The sequence below is a fragment of the Periophthalmus magnuspinnatus genome, chromosome 8 (assembly GCF_009829125.3).
Source record: "Periophthalmus magnuspinnatus isolate fPerMag1 chromosome 8, fPerMag1.2.pri, whole genome shotgun sequence".
NCBI lineage: Eukaryota > Metazoa > Chordata > Actinopteri > Gobiiformes > Gobiidae > Periophthalmus > Periophthalmus magnuspinnatus.
In genome coordinates this window covers 22614294-22630529 of record NC_047133.1, presented here as the reverse complement: position 1 = coordinate 22630529, position 16236 = coordinate 22614294, and the positions used below count along the sequence as shown (strand labels likewise).

General features: G+C 39.5%; 1 protein-coding gene across 1 annotated transcript; it reads left to right on the top strand.

The window, feature by feature from the left end:
• Window positions 1-233: 233 nt before the first annotated feature.
• Window positions 234-15250, top strand: usp31 (ubiquitin specific peptidase 31). Its single transcript, XM_033970697.2, has 16 exons — window positions 234-1445; window positions 2348-2482; window positions 2630-2724; window positions 2814-2906; window positions 3817-3952; window positions 4519-4666; window positions 4768-4948; window positions 5389-5500; window positions 5581-5675; window positions 6544-6621; window positions 7204-7333; window positions 7880-7999; window positions 8994-9219; window positions 9672-9830; window positions 10130-10282; window positions 10644-15250. Exons 1-16 carry the CDS (start codon window positions 927-929, stop codon window positions 12110-12112), a joined length of 3849 nt encoding a protein of 1282 aa, XP_033826588.1. The 5' UTR covers window positions 234-926; the 3' UTR covers window positions 12113-15250.
• Window positions 15251-16236: the final 986 nt, after the last annotated feature.

Genomic DNA, 16236 nt, shown 5'->3' with positions numbered 1-16236 from the left:
AGGTCGGATTTTTGAAGAGGCAAACCCACACACACAGAGAATGTATATTTTTCAATGCAATAAAACAAGTGTAAATAAGTGTAATTATATATTATTGGAACATATCTGCAAAATCTATAACATCTCCAAACAAATAGCATATACCTCCACCAGAAAAGTTACTAATGCACATTTAAAAAAGGCAGCGCCCCCGCCCCAGTCCAGCAGGGGGCAGTAACGCGCCTGTGAGGAGTGTGACCTCTGCCAACTCAAATCATGAAAAGAAAAAGAAAGTGCACCGATGCTGCTGTTTTTTTAAGCTTTAGCCCTGAAATGTGCCTCCAAAAATGCAGGAACCAACGCGCGGGGTCACACGGTTTTAAGTTTAATTTTACAAATCCAAGGCAGTGAAACAAACACGATGGCGGACTTTTATCGCGGTGTGGAGGCGGGCTTGTCGCGGAGACTGGACTGTCTGTGTTTGTGCCGCAGATCGGGTTGTTATTGTAGCTAGCGTTAGCGTGAAATTAGCTTACCCTGCTGTCTGTCTTCCCTGGGAGCAAAACCAGCCCATGTTGATTCATTCCTGCGGGTAAGGAAACCACAAACCAAGCTAACTCCAGAGAAAGTTGTGGATTTGACGAAAACACCCGGGTACTCCTTTGGCGTGGTGCTAAATTTGCCATCAACACCTCATTTGGTGATCTTTGACAAGGTTGCAGACTTGCAGAGTAATATGGGTGGATTTTTATTTGACAAGCACGCACAAGTCTCTCGTATTGAAATGTCAGGATCGCCTTTAAGGCTTTTAATCTAAAATGTAAGCGATGGTGGGGCAAGGACAACAACTTTTGCAAGGCGTGCGTTGTGGTTTTTGACAACATGGAGAGAGAAGTTGACCGCTGAAGCAACGTGTGATCTGTGGCACGCCTGCAAAAGTCAAAAACATGTCTTGCAAAGCTGCGACCAAGGACAAGAAAACCAGCTTTAGTAAGAAGCTGTTCAGGCGAGGCTCGGTCAGATCTGTGGGTAGTTTTATGAGCAGATTTCTCCGGACGCTCACTGCTTTATCCCATTTTGGATCAGAAGTACAAGCAGAGGACGACAAGGATGATGGGGGCTTTTCCACGTTTAAATCTGGGAATAAGGATGTCCCCATGGAGGACGGGGAGCTATTCTTTTCTGGAGACAAGATCCCAGGAGTGTCAGGGCTGAAGAACCATGGGAATACCTGCTTCATGAATGCAATACTACAGTGCCTGAGCAATACAGATCTGTTTGCAGAGTATCTAGTTTTGGAGCATTATAAAGAAGAGGAGCAAAATGAGGAGAAACCGAAGACTAACGGGGTTCATCTGCAGAGGAAAGGACCACTGGCCAAAGGGGAGGTGACTGAGCAGCTGTCCGGGCTGGTGAGGGCGTTGTGGACCTTTGAGTACACTCCGCAGCATAGCAGGGATTTCAAGGTAAGCGGGACATTAATTATTCAAGCCTCTGTCATTTGATTTAGCAGATACAAAGAATGGCTTACACAGGCTTCTACTACACTGGGGACTTTATGTAGGCAGGAAGGTACGCATTGCTTGAAATTTGTTACAACTTACTACTTCATATTAGTGGTCTATAAGTAGGTTTTGAGGCTATATTTTACTATTTACACACAAGTAAGTTCAATAGACTCTACCAATGAGTTGATATTATGTCACAGATTATAAAAATATAGCTCATTAGGACAGACAAACTTTAATTACCTGGCCACAGTAGCAGAAAATACAGTATAAAGAAGTAAAAATCTGATCTTGTTTTAAAGGGTTTGTAAAATAAGCTCAATATTGTCAGTTTGGACTTACTTTTGATCTCAACACAAGTTCTAGTAATTCAGGTACAGTTAAAAATGAATCAGTTTCACAGTTCATTTTTACTGGACAACTGTGTAAACTGTGTAAAGCGAAGAATATAATATTAAAAAAAATGATAAAATAAGGGCACACATTAAAATAGGTAAAACATAGACTGTGGTGTACAAATACAAAATTTACAGTATGGGCAGAACAGCAGTGCAAAAGCTAACAGTATCTGCAGGTTAAATACAATTGTTTAAAGTGATAGTGACAGGTGTTGTAAAATGCCAGGTGTTATAGACTGTTCATGAGTCTAACAGCAGAAGGGAAGAAACAGTTTTTGTGGCCTGAGTGGAGTGACTTAAATAGTCCGTGACCAGGGTGAGAAGGGTCAGCTGTGGTCTGACCTGCTCGCTCCGGTCAGATGGAGCATTAAACATTGTCATTTTTCTTGAGACATGACATTCGCTAGTCCTTTATATTAGTACATAATATGCAATCTTGTTTGTTTTGATTTTGTTTTGCAGAGTGTAGTGTCAAAAAATGCCACTCAGTTCAAAGGTAATGCTCAACATGACGCTCAGGAGTTTCTGTTGTGGCTGCTGGACCGAGTACATGAAGACCTCAACACTGTCAACCCGAACAGCCGGCCGGCAATAAAGGTATAACCCCCTTTTTACCTAAAAGTTAACAGGTTTCTTTCCCTGCTAGAGTAACAGAGTGATGATTGATGACTGACTTGCACAATGTCTTTGAAGCTTGGTTGTTTTTATTAGTGCATTTTTCAAAATCTTGCTCTTGTTCCTCAGCCTCCAATAGAAGAGGACGACCAGAGTGTAGAGGGGCCGTCTCCGCCCCTTTCGGCTGGGTCGTTTGTGCAAGAGCTGTTTCAGGCTCAGTACAAGTAAGACGACACCTCTCTGATGACGTCTGCTCTGTCATTTGCAAAACTAGATTTGAATTCTTACATTTTGTTTTGCATTTTCCCATTAGGTCATCCCTCACTTGCCCCCATTGTCAAAAACAGAGTAACACGTTTGACCCGTTCCTGTGCATTTCCTTGCCCATCCCGCTGCCCCACACACGGTGAGTGCTCAGCTGTGGGTGTAAGCGTTTAAGCGTTTCTCCACAGGTTGGAACATGCTCAACAGTTTTACTGTATACCATTACTGCTCTTAAGAGGTGATAGTTAATGAACTTTTGAAGCTGTTGATGATGCCACATGGCAAGAGGTCTAATTTCTCTGAATTCTTTTTTTATTTTAAAGACAATACTCTGTTATTGTTATTATGTTTTCCACATTGGGAAACAATGGCGTTGCAACTAGGAAGTAGTAAAGAGCAGAATAAAAACCAAAAAGAAGTGGCAAAAATAGATACATTTTTTCATACTTAAATTTGAATGTGTTTTTGTTTTAATTTTTGTCAGTGTACCAAAAAATGCGCATCATTGGCTCAGTGGTTTCAGTGCTCGTCCACCATATGTGTTTGAACTGCACTCAGACCAGTACATGCTGGTGCTGTGCCCTTGGGCATATTGTGAATGTGAAGGTTGTAAGCATCCTCTTTTTTTGTTTGATGTATGTCAAAAGTTTCATGCATTTATAGCCTAGTATAGATGTAAACCATAGAAAGAATAGTAACTTGTTTCAGTAGCTAATGGGGATCTAAATAAAAACAAACACCCACAAATCTGTCTTGCCTATGCATAAATGTGGCATGTGCGTGAATGATTGCTGGTGTTGGTGGTTGAAAGGGCCAATAACTCAGACTTGGAGTCTGGCATCAGTCTACCCCAGGACAGCTCAGCTTCTACTTTGATGCAAAATCTATTATTTTATGAATGCAGGAAATATGTATGGAATACCACAATGTTTACTATTTATTTCCTTTGTCATAGGACACCTGCAATGGCTTCAAAGCTTTAAAATATCTTATTACTTTTGAATGGTTTGGTTACATTTATATGATAAAGCTGTCTCTGCCCTCTTCCTCAGCCCCCTGTATGTTACTGTGGTGTACCAGGGGAAGTACTCTCACTGCATGAGGATCGGAGTGGCCGTGCCCCTCAACAGCACAGTGTACCGGCTCCGAGAGGCTGTGTCACGTGAGACCAAGATCCCCATGGACCAGGTGCTATTCTAGTCTCTCATTACTGTAGTCCCACACTTGGGAAGGCCAGCTATAGTCCTTATTCCAAATTCTAGGTTAAAGATGCACTATGTAACTTTTCTGGTATTGCTTTGCCTTGAATGGTTCACAGTATGGCATTAAACTAATCTTATCTTATCTAGAGCTCCACAGGTCTGAGAAGTAACTTGAACTTGTGGTGTAACCTGTTTCTTTCTAAGATGCATAACCTAAATGCCATACTGTAGAACCTTCCATGCAAACCAATAACATTTCCTTGGAGACGAGCAGTTGGGGGAACAACCACCCAAAAAGTTACATAGTGTACCTTTTAAGCAGTTGTAACCAGCAGATTTAATATATTGTATTTTGAGCATTACTTCAACAACTTTCCTTCCTGATGTATGTATAAGTACGTGTGTATGTACCTATGTATGTACATGTGTAAGTACATATTTATCTACGCGAGTGTGGGTGGGTCGATACCATACATATAAACACATAATGTATAATAAGTATGTATGTATTGTTTTCTTTTAGTTTCTGACCATACATTTTTGATTTTCCAGTTTGTTTTGACTGAGATGTATTATGATGGTTTCCACCGCTCATTTTGTGATGATGAACACGATCTTAACATCATTCAAGAAAGTGATTCCATCTTTGCCTTTGAAACACCAGAGACCTTCAAACTGGAAAACATCCGTCACAAAAGAGGTAACAAACAAATGGAATATATTTTAATGCTTTTAAATGACTTCAATACAGTATTACCTGGATTGGACAAAATCAGTATTCCTCATTATGTTCTTTTTCAGGGAGTCTTCTGGCAAACCTGAATCATAATAACTTTAAGTATGGAACAGAGATGAGCAGGACGCCATCGTTCATGCAGGGGGCTATGACTCCTCTTACGGCATCGCCAAACAAAAACCTTGGACCAGAGAAAATGATCCTATTAGTGTGTAACAGAGCCTGCACTGGACATCAAGGAAAGAGGTAATGCCCCAGACCATTCAGGTGCATCTAAAATGTTGAATGTTTGAGTATATTTCAGTAGTTAGGTGCACTATGTAACCTTTATCGTGGAGGGTCTGCTACATCTTTGTCTCCATGAAATGTTCCACAGGACAACAACAAACTTATTTATTCTTGTACAAGAATAACTTCTCCAAGAGAACAAGCAGACTAGACTTTCCACCACAAGTGTTGCTTATTGCACCTTTTATATTCTCACAAATAAAACACAAAATATAGCTATAAATTAATTTTATAATTATTTGTTATGAAACAAAATTGTGTATTTTTGAATTATCTTGGTTTGATTAGTACTTTTTCCATTCACATTTACATTACATTTGCCAATCTATCTACATAATTATTATCTACATGATTAGTATCTCTATATTCCTTATGTAATCCTGAATTTAACATTTCAGATTTGGCCTGCCGTTTGTGCTGTACTTGGAGCGCACTGTGACCTGGGACACGCTGCAAAAGGAGATCTTGGAGAAAATGCGACATCTTCTGAGGCCTGGGGTTTATATTCAGGTAAGAAGAGGATTCATTTATGGGGAAGTAAAAATATCTTGTCAGGATTTAAATATCAGGTCACACTGTTTCTGGCGCAGGTGGGACCTTTCAGTCTCAGGGTGGTTGGCGTAGTTGGAATCACCTACCTCCTTCCTCAAGACGAGAGGCCGCTGTGTCACCCAACTGTGGATAGGTTCGTCTCATTCTATACACTTATAATGCCATGTGAAAGACTGTATAGAGACATCAGGCAATAAATCATGACCACTGACAACAGTCTGGCTTTATTATGGTAATGCATTGTTTGAAAAAGTCTTGGTTGCATGACTGAACTGTGACAATCAAAGACAAAAGTTCAAAAATGTGACTTTATACACATTATACTTGTACATTTTGCAGCCTTATTTACAAATCTGTTATTATTATAGATGATGTACTAGTAATTTAGTACATTTAAGTGTTAAGTACTTGTTTAATTAATAACTGTTATTTTGAATTGACACAGTATAACCATTTTGACAAAAGACATTCTTAATCACTGCGTTATGTAACAAAAATATGCAATTTTTACATTTTTTTTAAGTCTATCAGGGAGTAGTTCATGCAAAACATTTGATCCCAGAAGCAGAAATAAGATAGTTTCAGTTGTTGTAAAGTGAAATGTAGTGTGGCATTTATAGTGAAGTCTGTTTATTTGTTCGCTCTCTGTAAACAGTAGTTTGACAGGTGAGAGTTCAACAGGTAAGATGGTAATAGTGTTGCATCATTACAGGAGAGGCCTACCTTACATTACATCACTGCTGGTCTTTAATCTTCCTTTTAAACAGACCTCTGTTTTTGTTCCTCACCTTTTGTAAAGAAACTTGTCCAAACGTGACTCTGGCTGTTTGTGGAAATGCCAGTTTGACATGCTTCACTCCAGCAGCTCATGTTCTCCAAAACAAGTTACAACACTCTAACTTAACTTTCAAAAACAATAACAATTTAAACCACAAGTAACTTGCAGTGCAGATGTTGTTGCAATTTCTTAATAAATTAATGTTTCTGTCCTCTTTTTGCAGAGCTTATAAGTCCTGTGGACAGGGGGGACCACCGCATGTGAAGATTGTTGTAGAGTGGGACAAAGAAACCAAGGAGTAGTGAGTTTATAATACCATATTCTAGTCTAATCTTATGTCACTGAGTAGAACAGATGTTTACAACAAAATGGGTTCATTATTGGCAACATTGAAACTTCCTTCCTCTTTTCATATTTTCACATCTTTACATAGAAACAAAATGCATACTTGTACTACTGTGAACCAAGTGATCAGGTTCAAGTGCGATTGATTCAATAATCTTTAACTTTTAATAACTTGTTTTTATTTAATACATATATTTGGGAAATCAAATGAATGTAATGTCTGTGGCAGTAGTCCACGGTACCAATGAAGTAAACATACTTAATTGACTATTAAACATTTGTAAACAGCTGTGCAAATTTTAAAAAGCCACAAACAACAATCTTGTTTTTCTCTGTTGAGCATAAATGGTTAAATCCACACACTGGTTTCTAAGTTAATGTATTTTCTTCATCTCTGGCGTGCATACATTTTCTTGCCTAATCAGTTTTCCTCGTCATGCAGAAATAATCATAGACTTGTACAGACACAGAAGCACGGTTCAGGCAGGTTCTGTGTCGCATGACCCTGAGCTGAATGGAGGTTTGTGTGTTCCCACAGTTTGTTTGGACACACAGAGGAGGAGTACATCCCTGATGCAGAGAGCGTGTACCTGCACCGCGAGCAGCACCACCAGCCACAGGCCTGCACGCTCGCCCAGTGTTTCCAGCTCTACACCAAAGAGGAGCAGGTATTAATACAGTACCATGGTAATATCATTCATGTACACTACAGTGATGCAATTGAGATTGTTAAAAGATATTTCTATTGTTATTTCCTTTCAAACTATTTAAACCAACTTACCTCCACAATTTGCCACCTTTTGCAAATGTAAAGGGATTACTTCTAAACATGCATTTGTTGCTGTTAAATGTAGGTAAATAATGAGTGAGAAAAACACTTTTGTGCTGCGTTCCAGTAATAATATACTTTATGACTATAACATAAGTCATAAAGGAGGCAGGTTAGATCAGATATAAAATAAATATTCATGTGTATTTTACTTTCTCTCTGACTTTATTATGACACTGCTGTAGTTTAGTTTTGTAGTCTTCATGTGTGTGTCTTGAGTATATTTTTCTCCCGATTCTGTGTTTGGAAACCATATAAATTCTGAGAAAAGCCCACTATATACAGTGTGGTTGCGTTGGCCGGGCTCAGTGCTGAGTGAGTGTGGACAGAGGAAAGTTTCCCGTGTGAGGTTTTCTGATGAGTGGTGCTGTGGCCTGTGTTTCAGTTGGCCCCGGACGACGCCTGGCGCTGCCCTCACTGTAAACAGCTGCAGCAGGGACGCATCAAACTCAGCCTGTGGACCCTGCCCGATGTGCTCATCCTACATCTCAAGAGGTTCAGACAGGTATGGGAATAGGGCACAGATAGACACATTTCTGTGTAACTATTAATGAACATTTTTTCACCATTTTCTTAATTAACTTAAATAACATGAGGGGTAAAAAATTAAATATATGTATTATTTAATACAAAATTTAATAGAAATAGTTTTTATTTTCTTCTTAACTACTTATTATTGGTATTTATTTGACTGGGACGTTACACACAAACTATATTGCACAGACCAGCATGGCTCCATAGTGTGTGTCCTTGGGTACAGTGCTAACCCCGACAGATCCTCCTTCCTTTTCATATGTCCTCTCCCCTCAATATAAATGTGGATTAAATAATATAAAACACACTTAATAGATTGTTTTAACTGACGACAAAAATAAAAAAAATACACTCTCTCTCCCCTCACCTCTGAACAGTTTGCAAAAACCAGTCCAATTTGCTGAGGCCAATGTGCTCAGGTCACACTCTGGTGCACAGAGCAATATGAACCACAGAGGTCATATGTTTTTTTTTTTTTTATCTGTTTGTGAACTTGGACACTGTATTTACCTTTAAAGAGAAGCATCAAACCTACAGATCGTCCGCAGTGTTTAGTTACTTAAATGTGGCTGCCAGTGTGCAGGTGAAAAAGAAAATAAAACTAGGCTGCAAAAGACATCAGAGATTAACTACTGAAATTGAAAGTAAGCTATAGCGAACTGTAAAGATCCTTAAAAGCACCAGCCTGAAGCCAGTATTTATTTAATGGCTTTTTTATAAATTAAACATGTTGGCTACTAACTCATTCTGTTCTAAATACCTGACCAGAGATAGCTACAAGCAAATTTTATCAGAATGCTTAAATATATGCTTTAATGAAATGGCATGCTGTTTTCATTTTTCCAGGAGGCAATTGTTTTGTTTGAGGGTACTGTTACTGTATTCAAGTAACTGGAACTGCATTTAGAGAGGGCTGTAGTTTTTAGACAAACCTAAAATCTTTAACAGAATATTTTCTCTTTTAGGAGGGAGACAGGAGGGTGAAGATGCAGAACATGGTACGATTCCCTCTGATCGGCATGGACATGGCGCCCCATGTGGTAAAGAGGAGTCAGAGCAGCTGGAGTTTACCCTCACACTGGTCACCGTGGAGACGACCTTACGGCCTGGGGAGAAACCCTGACGACTACCTGTACGACCTATATGCTGTGTGCAACCATCATGGGAGCATGCATGGAGGACACTATACTGGTACCCAAGTTTAGAATATGATATTGATTTTTTATTGATTTTTTCTTTTATTTAACTTTTTATTTAACCAGAAAAATCCCATTGAGATTAAAAATCTCTTTTTCAAAGGAGTCAAGACAAGAGGCAGCAGTTCAACACATAGTTAGAACATACAGTGCAACAGCAATAAAATAACTTAGTACAGAGTAAGAAAAACAAGTGCACATTATTGAGGCAGTCTGTAATGATATCAGCCTGGATTTAAAGGCATTTCAAATGTTATAGTGGGAAAAATTCCAGGCAGCTGTACACCGTGAGAATAGATTATGGAGATCTACAAAAAATTATAATTTAACAGAATATATAGTAAAGTGAGTAGTATAGTATATAGTAAAGTATAGCAGAGTGAATCACATGCAGTATACGCATTTGAGTTTGTGTAGCTGTTTTAACTTTTTTGTTTGTTTTTCCAGCTTATTGTAAAAACTCAGTGGATGGCCAGTGGTACTGCTTTGACGACAGTGAAGTGGCACCCGTAGCAGACGAGGACGTGTGTCAACAGACTGCTTATATTCTGTTTTACCAGCGAAGAACCGCCATCCCATCCTGGTCAGCCAACAGCTCTGTAGCAGGTCTGTCACTGTTCTATTATAATTATGCAATAAATAATTATAAATATGATATCGCAAACAGGAAGTGGGCTGCAGATAAAATGCGTTGTGGAAGTAATTATTATGTCTTGGCCCCCTCCTTTTCAATTAGCCTGTGCTTTGAACCATGGAAAACATTTTGACATAATATAAAAAGCTTAGTTTATCTATCTCACACTGTTAATGCCTCTATGTTTGTATTAAAGTAATTGACCTATACTAGAATGCTGACCAAGACTTTTATTATACATCATGCTAAGTGATTCTTCCACACTTTTCAGGCTCTACCAGCTCCTCTCTGTGTGACCACTGGATCAACAGGCTTCCCGGGAGCAGACCGGCCAGCCTCGCCTCCGGAGCCTCCTCCCGACGCACCTCTCTGGCCTCTCTCGCCGAGTCAGTCGAGTTTCCAGGAGAGAGAAGTGAAGACGATGGTGAGGCAAAATCTCAAATTATTTCTAGATAAGAACCCACAGACACAGATACAGATATTCTAGCATGTAATGTAATTTGTCTTAATAAAGCATGGTCAAAGTGAAGAAGAAAGAAAGAAAGAAATGAAGAAATAGTTTGAATGATTCAGGATTAATTAGGGGCTTAGGAGTTTGGCTGACAGAATTAATTAAGTCATTACTAAACCTGAATCATTCTTAAACTATTTGTTCATCACAAATCAAGTCTTTGTTCATGCCTTATGACTACTACACAAAGTAATTCAAAGTGGTTGAAAGGGTGGTATGCCATTGACAGACACAGTAGTGTTGTTGATGTATTAAGGTAATGTTTATTTTGTAGGGGGCTTCTCTGTACGTCCGTTTGTGCGCAGTATCCAGCGGCAGAGCGTCTTGTCCCGCTCGTCCATTGCCAGTCCATTGGCCCTGAGCGACAGTGGCCTCAAGCCCTCGTGGTCCCTCTCAGCCAAACTCCACATGAGGTCCAACTCCCCCTCACGCTTCTCCCTGGACTCGCGCTGCTCTCCTCCTCTGGAGAGGATTGGTGAGGTCTACGATGACAAAGTGTCCACTTCCTGTTTTGGCAGCTACAGTCGTCATGAGCGTTACTTTGGCAACAGGAGTCCTTTGTCTATGATTGAGAGTAACGTGAGTGAGCAGGACAACAAGCGCTTCCTGGACCTGATGCACTGCAGAGCCCCCACCCCAGTGGACAAGAAAGGCCCCAAAGCCGAGTCTATGGAAAACAACAATCAGATTTCAGCTGTAGACCAAAACTTGATCCCTCCCCCTGCCACTCCCTCTAAAGAGCAGAAACGGAAGAGCAGCATCGGGGGCTTCATGTCAAAGAGTGAAGGCACAGGCACCTCAAAAGGCAGTAAAGACGGTAAGGCCGAACCAGAGAAAAGCTCCAAGAAACGTTTGTGTGCGTCTCACAAGTGTGTGACAGAGATCCCTCCCACCACTCCTGTCAAGGGGAAAAAGGTGAACACTACAAAAGAGAAGAGTGTCACTTCTAAGAAGAGCCCCTCCACACCCTGCAGCACGCCTGTGAAGACCAAAGAGTCTAAGAGCACAGAGCTAACACCACAGCACAGGGCGTGTCTGCGCTCTCCGGCTCAGTCCTCTGCCTCTCCCTCTCCAACTGTAAAGAAGAGCTCCATCAGCGCCAGCAGCACCCGCAGGAGCCTGGTGGAGAGGAGCTTCAGCAGAGACTCCATGCATACCAGCCCCCTGGTGGACAGTGTGCGTAATAGTCCCACGCCGCGCTCCTCTCCCTCTAAGACCACAGAGGGTCGTCCTGAGAGGAGGTTTGTGCGCAGCTCCAGCAGCAGCTCCTCTGTCACCAGCCTGCGCTCGCCCAGTGTGTCCACTAGGGACCTCCAGCGCAGCAGTAAGTCTGAGGAGAAGGGTCTATCCTTTTTCAAGAGTGCCCTGAGGCAGAGGGAGAGCCGGCGTTCAGCAGATTTGGGCAAAAGTAGTGTGCTCACTAAAAAGGCCTCTGAGAGGACATGCAAGCAGAACGGACAAGTCAAAGATGTGAGCGCTGATGGGAAGGCAGGAGAGTCTTCTGTAGATAGTTCCACAGCAGAGACCAAGTCTGAGACCAAACCTGAGAGCAAGGAGTCTTCCAAAGCTCCGAGCTCCCTGAGCCGCAGCCTGCTCCACGTGGGCCGCTCAAAGTCTTCCACTTCTGAAGTCACTCTCAAGTCTCCCACAAACGGGAAGAAGCCTCTGGAGAAAAAGGCATCTTCCAGAAAACTGGCCTCAAATGTCCAGTCTCCTGCTCGCACAACACGCAGGCCTCAGTGATACAGCCCATGTCAAACATAAAGCAGCTATTTTCTTTGTGCCTACGTTTTACTGAGAGCAGCAGGGATGTCAGACATGTTTTGATCTGTAATCGGTTTTGACCCATACATCAATATTGGCATCAAAGCATTTTCTAACTATGTTCAAGACGATGATTATGACAGAAAACAAAAGGCCACATATAAAATTTTATACTTGGAGTTCTGGTGTAGGAACTTATGTTAAGTCCTTTAAATTTCCTAGAAAGTAATGGTGCTAACTCCAATGAAATGGTATTTCTGAAAATATGTCTGACATGTCCCTGTTGTTTTCTAAGAATCAGAGTTTCATTCTGAAATCGGTGATCTTTTCTTAGTCCTTTTCAGGATTCTTTTAAACTGGTATTTTCGGGCATCTGTCCACACCTCATGGTTTTCCAGTTTCTGTTGAAAAGTTTTGGCTCTATGGTATCTTCGCAGGTTTTATCAGAGCTAAAAGATTATTCATAACTAATGAGCAATACACACAAACTGTTCAAGGACAGGCAACAGAAGGCTGGAAAGATTGTAATTTAGGGGTGTGAAAGATTTTAATATTTTATTTTTTGTTTACGATGTAGATTTACTATAGAAATGTATTTTTATTAACAGCCTCTTGAAGGCTATGCTTTTTTCCTCATAAAAAGATGCTGGGTTTTGGAATGAGACACTTTTGAAATATCAGACAGTAATTATATATTTAAATGTACATATAAAGTATATACATAACAATATCTGTCAAAACAAGTCTTATCAAAGCGCCTTTCAGTACCCATGGAAACAGAGTAGTACTACTGTATGCATCATGAGTAGAAACATTAATTGCACTTTGTAGTTATAGTAGTTTTTCACCAAGCAAGAAAAGAGACACAGATATTTAATGTAACGGTATGAGGAGGGTTTTTCTGTATTAGGGTACTTCTCTCACAGTTTGACCTGGCGCTGGACATGTTCTTCCCCATCTGCTGCACTACTTCTTTACTCACTCTGCCTGTATCCAACATACAGTTGCATACAAGCTGTCACACACCATTAATGCATTAACACAGAACATTCATAGAATGCTTTGTCATTGTGAGGAATGACAAGTGCAGTTGCAATATTCATATAATACTTTACGTACCAGCAGAGTATGCTTCATAAACAAATCAGTGAATGTGTCAAATAGTTTCTATTATGAATGACTTTTCCTTGTAGCAGACAGGTTTAGATCAGTCTCAGATGGTGTAAGGAGCTCCCTCTCTCAAAGTCCTCAGTATGTTGCACTAAAGCTTCATAGAGCTTAATATTGAGTGCAGGGGTCCTGTAGCTGCTGTTTTCTTTCTTTATCAGGAAGCTCAGAGCATGGCACTTTGATTCACAACACTTCTGCTTTCTTTCACCTTGTTTGCCTGTGAGGTAGTACCTAACGTGTGCTAGACCTTGTCAGAATGCTATCAAACACTACATTTATTATATATGGGATTGTTCATTCATACTTGTCGCCAAATGCAGTGCTGTACCTTTTGTTATCGCACTGGTTGTCAGATTGTGATCTTTGCGCAGGAGAGATTGTAAAAAAAAAAAAAAAAAAAAAGACTTCTTATATTCCCCTTATGCATACTTGTCATGAAATGTAGCTGACTAAACATATTCCAAGCTTATTTTTTCTATAGAAGTAAAATCTACAAATTGTATTAGATTTTGAGTTGTGTACATCCAAACAATAGTGTGTATTCACCACATTGCCTACAGTATTCATTGTCTTTGTGTTGTAAGAGCAGTCATACTGGTGCTGGACCATTAGCTTCCTGCTGCTGCAGTGTAGGCTCTGTTTTGACAAAGCTACAGAGTTGAGACAGCTCTTTCAAGCATTTAGCAATAAAACCTCCATCTCAAATCTTAGTTTTTATGTCGCTGAAACCAAATGTGCTGCATTTATTTGAGATCCAGGTCAAACATTCAATAGAAAATGTGAGATAAAAGCAATTGTTTCTAATGCCATACAATCAGCCCTCTAACTTCTGTGATGTGTGTCCGTTGTACAGAGGAGAGAATGCAGTGTTGCATGTAGATGCTAATGCATGACTTTCATTAACTATGCAAGAGTCCTAAGCTGTGTACAGAGTAGCGCGTGCATGAGGTTTAGTCTATGCCTAATTTGCACATCATTACAAAGGAATCTGTAAAGTGAAAACTGAACTTCAAGTCTATTATTCCTCATGTAAAATCTTTTACATTTTTTTACTGGTTGTTTTGCCATTGAGTGTACATTCTGGGTGCTCCTGCCAAACTGCAGGTTATTTCCACAGTCAATATCCACCAGCAAAGTCAATTCTTCCAATCATCTTCTGTCATAACAACATTAAATGTTTGTATTATACAAAAAAATGCAAATCAATATCGGACAAAAGTGTGACATGTAGCATCTGTTTAAATATGTCTGTAGTTTACTTCGCAGTTCATTGTTTAACAATGGCAATAACATTATAGTTTTATAATCCTCTATAGGAAATTACAACTTTGACAAAGAGATGCTGCACAAATAAGTTTAATTTTATGCAGTTTACCAAACGGGATTGACGCAAGCTGTTCAAATATACAAAGGCATCAATGAATACAATGTTTATTTTTACTGTAGAGAGATGGTTCTTTGTCCATGTCGCTGACCAGTCGTTCTTACTTTGTTTTCTAATCACATCATTATGGCGGCATTCCTGTTTTCTTGTTTTCTGGTTGTCAAATCTAACCACTAAGACCAACATACTGATTTTGTTGCTTCCACACTGATAAAAATGACAAGTTCCTTATTGACAACCTACAGTTTAACCTTCAGTTTGCCGTTACTTTGAATGTCATTGCAGCCAATTGAGATACTTTTTTTAAGAGAAAATAATGTACTGATTTATCATTATTTTGTTAATCTGATTTTATATTGTTTTTCATGCCTTTTTTATATTTCTTTTTTAGTTCTAGTGCTAAAGACACATCAGACTCACTGTCTTCATGTTAATTTATTTTTTATGTCTTCGTCTTGTATGCACTTTTAAGTTTTTTTTATGTTTCCTAAAGGACATTGTGTATATAGTACTTTGTTGGAATACCCAGGCCAATTGAAAACCATTATTAAAAATGTACACGTTGAAAAGTTGTGTCACTTCTTCTTAGATTTTAGGAAGGATGCACTTCTTTTTTTCTAACACTAGAGGGAGCTTTACCACAACAAAACCATTGCATTGCTCTGAAGGAACTGGCTTTTTGTGACTTGATATCCCTTGAGTAGAAATTTCCATTGTAGTTTTAATATTTGTGACACAGTAAATACACTCTCTAATACTTAATTGTTTTCAGCAGGGCAGCACAGGATCTAGTGAGAACTTGTGTCCTTAGGCAAGACACTTCACCAACCTCGCCTAGTTGGTGATGGTGCAGAATGGCAGTCTTACTTGTGTCACTTTATCCCAGCTTATTATTATTTATTTATTTGCTTTAGAATTGAACTCTCACCTTTACACTATACACTATATACACAATAAACTGAAAGTTTCAATAAAAAAATAAGACAGTTTTCCGTATTAGTAACATTGTCCTTTGATGTAAAATATCCAAAAGGTAAATTCACAAATGTTGAACCTGGTATTTTGAATTACTGACTAAACCTAAGGACTCACCGTATCACAATGTAATTTAGCATTTTAACAATTTTAATTTTAGGTGCCCCCATCTGTACTAATTAATTGGCCTATAAAATGCTGTAAGGTCCAAGTATGTCCTCTTTATGTGACTTTACTGTATCAATACTTAAATAATCAAATGAATATATAGTTCCAGTACTGGTTTAGGTATTGTTTAGTACTTGGGTATTGATTAGGTATTGACCCCATTTCTGAAGGATTCATATTTTGTAAAATATATGGACAAAATACATGGACAAGTCTTATATTTGACTGTTTTAATATTTGTTCTGCAAGTGTCTTTGAGTGTCCTGAAAAGGGATATAGAAATAACTAGTATTGTTAGTAGGCAGTAGTAATACTTAAGTAGTAAATATGCATTTTCCACACAATATTTTGGTCACTTCTCTAAACTGACCATTTCTTTACCTACACCCTGACAGTTGTGCAGTGA

What these genes read in the sequence shown, in the direction of transcription:
- usp31 (XM_033970697.2), top strand. Translation starts at nt 927, where the DNA reads ATGTCTTGCAAAGCTGCGACCAAGGACAAGAAAACCAGCTTTAGTAAG. An exon ending in ACAGCCGGCCGGCAATAAAG is followed by an intron (nt 2,483 to 2,629) that starts GTATAACCCCCT and finishes CTTGTTCCTCAG; the next exon opens with CCTCCAATAGAAGAGGACGA. An exon ending in AGAGAGAAGTGAAGACGATG is followed by an intron (nt 10,283 to 10,643) that starts GTGAGGCAAAAT and finishes TTTATTTTGTAG; the next exon opens with GGGGCTTCTCTGTACGTCCG.